The 8,680-nt window shown below is 41.1% G+C and overlaps 1 protein-coding gene across 1 annotated transcript in view; it reads right to left on the bottom strand.

Annotated features, from left to right (window-relative positions):
- Positions 1 to 3,406: 3,406 nt before the first annotated feature.
- col14a1a (collagen, type XIV, alpha 1a) overlaps positions 3,407 to 8,680 on the bottom strand; it is a gene marked incomplete at its 3' end in the record, with an annotated part of 185,450 nt that continues 180,176 nt past the window's right edge. Inside the window, exons 43-45 of the mRNA XM_008292091.1 lie at positions 6,501 to 6,536; positions 3,770 to 3,836; positions 3,407 to 3,598 (exon numbers count right to left, since the gene is read on the bottom strand). Of these exons, the coding sequence (XP_008290313.1) occupies positions 3,407 to 3,598; positions 3,770 to 3,836; positions 6,501 to 6,536 (295 nt within the window). The remainder of the gene's footprint in view (positions 3,599 to 3,769; positions 3,837 to 6,500; positions 6,537 to 8,680) is intronic.

Raw genomic sequence — 8,680 nt, 5'->3', positions numbered from 1 at the left:
TGTGTGTGTTTTGTTTACAGCCTGCAGTTCATCCCAGTTCAGTCAATAAAAGTTTCTGAATTTTTGTCATGTGACTGTTGGTCTCATCTGAGTTAATAATGGCTTCACAGTTGCACCAAAAGACACCAAATTTTTTTTTTTGTTGACAGAATCTAAATAAGAGCAAGCAGTTTAATTTGGGGAATTTTTAAAAATAATACGATTTTGATAAGATTTTGCCAACAGAACAGCACGTCACAAATGAGTAGTTGAGGGACTGATGTAAAGTTAAAAATCTAAAAAAAAATGTTTGTGTTTTTGCAGTTTCTGGCTCTGACAAATGGAGGTTTAAAAAGAAGATAAATCATCTGTTGAAGTGAAATGATCTAAAATTTCACAGAAAGCAAAGCGAAAAATATGACCACAGATGTTTAGTTTCCTTTCTTTTCTACTCTAATAACAAACTAATCAGCTTTATCTTGTGACCCTTTGGAAGCCTCATCGAGCTTTAAAAGGCGACACATGAACGGACACATCAGTGATAATCTGTCGTGTAATGAATAATAACACAACTGTCACTTTTACTTTTGCTATGTTGCCGTTCTTGTACATTTGTTTTTTTTTTGCAGAAAACGTGCTGAATAAATCATGTTTGGGTGATCAGTCTAATAAAACGTATGATGAACGGGTGTGAGTTTGCTCCGTGCTGCTGTTACAGCTGTCTGAATGACCTAATGGAATATTTTTCCAACGCTCTAATATTAGAGAACCGCATTAAACTGTGATCTGCAGATTTTCTGTCCTGCTGCTTTTACGACTGTCTTAATCAATTGCATCGCTAAAAAGGAAGTCAGCACAATGAGGCTGAGGAGGAAACATTTTACATGACCTCAAATAATAAAAAAACCAAAACACTCCCTGCACTGGCGGCCACGTTTTGGTCGTCTCTCTGTTGAGGCTACTGGTTGACTCCATTGTGTCTGATATTTGCCACTTTTACAGTCCTGTTGCTGTTTCTGGTAGCCCATCTTTGCCGAAGCACATATTTGGCTTTGTCTGGTTTTAGTTCAGCCTATAAAACAGTAAATCAGTGTGTGTGTGTGTGTGTGTGTGGTTGGATTGTTGGCTACGGATCATAAATGTGAGTGTGGAGAATGGTAGGTTTGAGGAAGACGTAACCACGCCGGACACGTCCTGACAGAGCCGCTCTCAGCTTTCCTACAGCGTGCGGCTCTCCAGTGTGGTTGCGTGTTTTAGTGATGAAGACGGAGCCTCATAAAGCCTGTTTCTCCTCTGAAGGCTCGTGGCAGAAGAATGACCTCATGCGTTTTGGAGTTACTGTCTTTGTGGAGCTCTGACACCGACTCTGAGTTGGAGCTTCGGCCAGACCACGTAATACAGAAAACAAACGGGCGGGTTCAAACTCCAAGTGGAGCGACGGGGAGAGAGGGTTCTTGTGTAAATTGTCCTTTTCTGGCCTTTTTTTAAAAATATAAAAATATGTATAAAATTATGTATTTCTTTATTATTAATGTGCAAAAAAATAAGAGGCTTTAAAGAGAGATGTCCAAAATCTTCTCTATGAAACCCTTTGACTCTAATATGTTGACAAAATGAAACAAACTGTTGCAGCTGGATTCATCCAATTTGTGGAAATCACCCTAAGGGTTTATCTCTACAAGGACGGAGACCTTCACGTTGTTGCTTCATGTACTGTTCTTACAAATCAGTCATGGTTCGCCGTGTCGACTGAGAGAAAGCAAAATATATTTCATGAGTGATCATTTAGTTTTTTGTCCACTGACGGCAAAGTTCAGCCACACCGATCAGCTCACTACATACTGATTCTGCAACGCTGAATCCATCAGTCATCAATTAATGCGTTAATCACTGGATATTTTGGTGATTGATTCATTGGTTTGAGTAATTTTTTAAGGGTAAAAAAAAAAAAGCTAAATTCTGTGATTCTTGCTTCTTAAATTTGTAAAGGAGTCTCTTGTCTTTTAGATCCTGTTGAGTTTCGTCCCAAGGTCCTAAATAAATACCTGATAAAGACTTTAAAAGTGAGGAACTCTCTTGGATGAGACGCAAACATCTTAAAGAAGTCCAGATGCCGTCTACTGAACCCTTTGCGAGGCCTCTACGCCCTTTGTTTGTCCTTTACATGTTTGATTTTTAGATAACTTTGGTTTTGTTAATGCATTTGGCATAGAATTTGGTAAAGGTGCGTATTTTGGGGGGGAACTTTAATCATTAGAACCTCAAGATGTTTCTGGACTGTGTGGGAGGAAGCCGGAGAACCCGGAGAGAACCCACACTGCACAGGGAGAACATGGAGACTCCACGCAGAAAGATCCCGGTGCCCCCACCGGGACACGAACCCGCGACCTTCTAGCTGCGAGGCAACAATGTTAACCAACTGCTCCACCTTGCAGCCCACCTTTAAAGATATGTTTGTAAAACTGACCTCTTTTTGTTTTTCTTTTTTGAGAAACTACTATTTTAAGGTAAAACTGCTAAATATCACCATAAAACTCCTCGAGTTGATTACTTACATAAAAACAATTATTTATTGTATTACAAGTTTTCTGAAAGCGTTTGTTTTAATCCACACATCAAGCATCATGTCATCAAATGTGTGTTAATTAGAAATAATTTGTAATAGAAACTACACACAGGATGGAGAATCCTCACATTTGGGTTCGGTAAGTTTAATAGAAGCTATTTGTACATCCCGACACGTATCATGACGGTGACTTTACATTTCTTGAAAGAGCACAACACTGATTCAGCCGCACACTTCTAGTTTAAAACTGAAATATCGTCTGTTTTTCTCCTTGTAAAATTACCCACAATGCAACTTGATTGCACAGAGTCCAGTTTAGTGCTGAGTCGCAGCCTGCAGACGTCTGTCAAACTCACTGCTTTCTGACTACACACCTCTAGATTTAATTCTTTTTTTTCAACTTTCAAACTCATCTACAGTCTCACCTCAAATGGCATCACTCAGGGTCACGTATAAAACTGGTTCAACGCTCTCAGCGCTACAAAAAGCTTCATGTAATTCTCTTTTACTATAAATTTCCTAATTTCCTTCCCCCAAAAACATTAAATAAAAGAAAACCTAAAGGCTTCCTGTTGTTGTTATTCTAAAACGACATACAGTTCATTATATTCTGTCGGTATTTTATGAGTCACCCTGTTTTGACAATCGCTGTCTGCCTCATAAATAATCCGATGTTTCCTCTTTCTAATGCAGACACAGCCCAGACAGTGAAGGACTGATCAATCAGTTTGCCGTATATAGAAAATTGGATATATGTGTTTGGTAAATGAGTGTATTTTCCTTTAGCTGCGTGAGTTTTCCTTCCTGTAAACAAGCTTGTTTTTACTCATCAACACGTCTTTAGACATCTTCTCTCCTCACCTCTCTCGCCCGGTCGGCCGTTCTGTCCGTTAGTACCGGGGAAGCCTGGCCGACCCGGTGGACCCTGCTCTCCCTGAGGTCCCGGGGAGCCTCTCCTGCCCGGCTCTCCTGGCGGTCCTGGTACTGTTCGGACCGACACCGCCGACTGGTGGGGGATCTGGTTCAGGATGGAGTTATAGCGAGACAAGTGGCCTGCGAGAGACGAAACAGGACGTCGATTTGGAAGAACTTTGACAGTTTTTGCTTCTTTTTCACATTTCGAGACAAATTAGGAGAGAACAGAGACGTGCAGGAGGTGAGAAAGGTCAGAAGAAACATCTTCAGCAGAGAAATTGTAATCAATAGATGTCACTGATTACTCACTCTGGATGAGCTGCTCACACACTTGCCGTGCGATGGCTCGAACAGCAGCTTGGGACTGAACATCCCCCTGAAGAACAAACACAGAGCTCTGAGGATTTGATGCTGCACTCAGCGGACTGATACTGCTTTTCCATTTGGGCGACCGCAGGAGCGTAAACTTCCAGAGCAGCGGTTAATAAATTGGTGGGCGGGTGTTTTGTGGGTGTTTAATGAGCACACTCCACCTTTACACTGATGCTTTTGTATTTATATTGGCCAGAACAGATAGCAAACTTTGAAAACGGCACCGCGGAGAGTGTTTGTAAATGGCACAATTAAATGTAAATCGAAGTTTAATTGCACTAAATATTTGGTCCCGACTCTGTTGACTTAAGCTGAGCTTCCACTGTTGGTATTTTAGGGAGTAGCACATTTTAAATCAAACAGTTTTCTAACTGTGCTGTAAATAAATGTTGAAATTAGCAGTTCTTTCTTATTAACTGGATTTTAAAGGTCAAACGCTGCAGGACCCTTGTTATCACTTATTATGTGGATGCAGTTAGAAAATAGCATCAAGCAACTTTTTAGGAGCCTGGGTTGGTTTAGACTCAGTACAATGAGAAATTTTGCAGTTCTGTATTTGGGGCTTTTATATATTAATGCAATGACTAAAGCCTTTAAATCTTATTAGATTTTACACATGAAGTTCACTTGTCAAGAAAGAATGACTCAGCCCATGAAAACATAACGTCTTCTGTGGCTTTGGAGAAGCTTTCCAACGTTCTGCTGACGTGTAATAATAGATGCTATTGATTTGCATTAGTGGAAACGTAGAACACAGTGTTTTTGAAACTAAAGCTCTTTTCAAACATGCGTTCCTTTTCCTTCATTTGACGGCACCTGAATTTGTCGGCTTCATGTCTGAATGAACAGCGTGCTCCTGTTTCTATAGACGTCATGACATCAGCTTACTAAATCTGACATGCATGCAGCCACATTACCGATTAGGCACGCACAAGCGCTTTGAGTTGTGGGAAGCAATTTGGGGAAGACTTTACCCACAGTTCAACGACAATGTAGATCCAAAATCACAAAACACCTTCCTCATCATGCTCCACTGTTTCACACCTACAACAAACTGAAACATCCATAAAAATAAAACTTTACTGTGAATAAGAGAGAAACGATCAGATTAATAAAACTTGCTAAGAATGATTCAGGTTTTTACAGATTGTTACGAGGAGCTTAAGTGTGTTGCTTCCAGCTGTTTGGGAATCTTTCCTCAGAGTTTATGAAACACCTGCAGCATCATGATCCACATGAAGGTCTCTGAATAGGGAGAGTTACATGCATTCACGCATTGGGAACAACAGAAAAAGCTTCATTCGTTACTTATAATTACAAATGATCCCTCACAGGGTTGATGAGGATCCAATGATAAATCACACTGGGTACTTTTCTTCACCAGTTTATCAGCTGCTGGTAAAGCTTGTGTTACATGCAGCATTCCTTAAGTTGAGTTCAGTTTATACGAAATCATAAATAAACTAGGTTTTTACTACATAATTACTTAAACTTAATCATTTATTAGTGTCTTATACATCACTTGATGGACTGTCAGTTCTCATGTGTTAACAAATACTGTGCATGTTGTTATTGTTTGTGTCACTTTCGTGGGTATTTCTGATGATGCGGTGAGGAACATTAATGTAAAGGCGACCCATGTCTGAAAGAGTGTCTTTAACCGACAGATAAAGCAGAACTATTGTGCAGCTCATGTCTGAAAAAGGCCTAAAAGACATTATAGACTTTATTTGAATCACAAGTATATCTCTCTCACAGATGTTCACTATTAAATCCATTTAAATAATACTGATAAGTTATGTTGGTTAGATTCCTAACTTGTGTTAAAGCCTGTGGTATATGCATGTATGTATTAGTATTTTAAAAAGAACAGTGGTACCTGCAGAACTTGTGTATTTTGTATTTTAATTCAATAGCTGGCAGCTTCTTCTGCTGCCTTGCATTCGTCACCATCATGCAGTCATCTGATGTGACATCTCTTACTGCGCACGTAGCAAAACTATATTAGAGGAAAAAGCTGTGCAGTAAATGTTTATTTTCTCCTGTTCAGTGGAGTTATGACTGTATAAATTACACTGGAGCTATGAGGTGAGGTTCAGGGTCGATGCACGCTACAAGATACTCATCGGCTTCATACGCAACTGGGCCACCAGAACACCAAAGGGGAAAATCCTGTCATGTTTTTCTTTCTTTTTTTTTCTTTCCCAGACACTTTCATGTTGAGCCTTGTGCTAAAATTAACCGCAGCAAGGTACAAACGTCCCCAACAGTTGATAAAATGAAGCCGAAGCAGGAATTACAGGTTCGATTCAAACTGGCGAGTCGCGTGTCTCTCAAGCCCTCGGCGGTGATCGCCTCGCTACGGTGTCAGCAGAAATACAGACCTCGCTCGGCTGCAAATTTGAACCATGAACACTGATTTGATTTGGTGTGCCTTAAACGAGGCTGAGGGAGTCAAAGAGGAATAAAGTGAATGTTTGTGCAAAAGGCGAACGGGGAAACAGTGACTGTGGACCGGAGACTAATGCAATTTCTTCAAAACAAGGGTGTGAGGCATTAGTGAGTAATTGTCAGAGTTTTACTTCAGCAGAATAACACTTATTTCCACTGCAAAACGGAGCAGTAAAACTTGATTTGCTCTCTACGGCGACCGAGTGGAGTGACTTACTCTTTCTCCCTTATCGCCTTTGGTGCCAGCAGGACCCTGAAACATAAAAGCACAGGAAGAGAATAAACAGTCAACTCATCTCTCTTCCCCCAGTCTCCTTTAATGCCTCCTCCCCATTACTCTCAGTGTCTCCTTCCCTTCACGTCACTTCTGATCTTGCAGCCAGTATGACCGAATGCATTTAAATTTTGACAAAGTGCGTCCAGATTTTCTGTGTCCTAAAGATAACGCACACATTGGAGTCAGCGCTGCCCACAAACACAGAGCGACATCTGTGCCTTGGATGAGCTTCCTCGCTGCTATTGTCAACACTGTAAAGCGCAGAGATGCATATCTAACCCACAATGCACACTCGAAAACCTGCCAAGCCTGCGAATGTCAGAGTGTAACGCGCTGTAATCCAGAGGCAAATAAAAGGCAAATATTTCCTGGCCACAGAGCCATGTGCTGATATGATAAATATCAGTTTGATGCTGTTACAGCTTTTGCATAAAGGCTTGTTTATCTTGGGGGAAACATGTCCTTGACCACCGACTGACTGACTGGCTGTGTTTGTGCACATGAGGGTGGGTAGAGGAGAAAATGTGGGCCTGGGATGTCATGTGCATATTATATTGCAGAAGAAAGAAAAGCTTTGCCAGCATTCGACACAGCCGATGATTTGGAGAGCAACAATAAAAAATAAAAAAAGTCTCATCCTGGGCCTCTTTCTGTGTGTTTGGATTTCGTGAGTCTTCTTGGGCACATAAATGTCGACCATCTTATCAGGGCAGCATGGGAGAACCAAATCAAACTATGGAGAAGCCAAAGAGCATAAACACAGGGGTATCTCATAAATCCCGTTTCTTTTATTATTCAATCAAAACTATCTTCCCATTATGCCCCGTAGATGCAGGTTCTGTCCAAAGTGCAGTCAGTGTTTTTTCACTCAGAATGCTTTACAGTTCATCTGCAGAGAGAAGTGCACTTACGAAGACTTTGCTCCTGCACAGCACTTCCAAACGTGGACCGACAAAACAGCCACAAGAAGAAGAAGAAGTAGTTTGTTTTCTTTCGTAACTGGCAAACATAAGGCGGCTCACTACCAAGTCAAGCAAGATAAATTAAAAACCCCTCAGGTGGTCGACATGCTGGAATCCACATTCACAAACAGTATTTGGTCCAAGTTGGACACACATGGTCTGATTGCTCAGGACATCACCACGAGCTATGACAACCTGGCAGATGTCGGGTGACACGCTGGGTTTTAGCCAAGATGAGGGTTAAATATTCTATAATTCTTACATTACTTTACAATGATCTTAAATTAAGCTACAAATCAACCAGGTTTCATTCTGTCACTTTTATAAAGTTCATGAACATGATCTTGATAGATGTAGCATAGCATTTCCACAGGCATCATGTCATTTCTAAAACAGAGCGGTTTGGGTTTTACATTAGAAGCTCAGGCCAAGAATTTGTAGAAAGTGCTTGAAGACCTGCTTCTCTGCATTATTGCGCTTCATCTGGCCTTCAGTGGTATAAATCAGCCCTGTCTCCCAGAAATGATGTTCCTGTGCGACTAAACTGCTTTCTCAATTAGCTTTTGAAGGAAGCATGCTGGTTGTTTGTGACATATCACAAGTCTGAAGTTTGTTTGAAATCATCATATCTTTGCCATTTGCTATGTTTCTTTACTGTCGCTCCTTTTTAGCCAAACAATCAGATATTACTCATAACCCAGAAAAAGGAGACAGCTACCACCCCAGTAGTTTTTATACGTAACCACAAAGCAAACGCAAAGCAAACAATAGAAAATAAAACTGTTTAGGAATAATGGTCCACATGGCTCTCCTTGGTGAACGTGACTTAGGCCTTGATTACGCTCCCTTGTGAATGTGCACACGGACAGCTGTGGACACCCCCGTACACATTGTTGGTACGAGACAACTTTTATAGTGCGTGGGAGTCTCCTTGGAAGACTTTGTTGCCTACATATGTAGTGGGTCAGTCTACGTAGCTTGTACATGCACGCTGCTGTTGAGCATGCGTACTGTTTCCCTTGGAGCACATGGACCATCCACATGGACGCAAGATTTGGTTCGCACAGACTCTTGCGGACCTGGTGAGGTGATGAAATCAATGTGACGATGACTGTAATGGACCCCTGCATACTTAAAGATGTGGAAAGGCCAACTAAT

Source organism: Stegastes partitus, unplaced genomic scaffold (genome assembly GCF_000690725.1).
Source record: "Stegastes partitus isolate 25-593 unplaced genomic scaffold, Stegastes_partitus-1.0.2 Scaffold784, whole genome shotgun sequence".
Classification (NCBI taxonomy): Eukaryota; Metazoa; Chordata; class Actinopteri; family Pomacentridae; genus Stegastes; species Stegastes partitus.
Note: the sequence above shows the minus strand (reverse complement) of the source record. Positions and strands in the feature narration are given on the sequence as shown.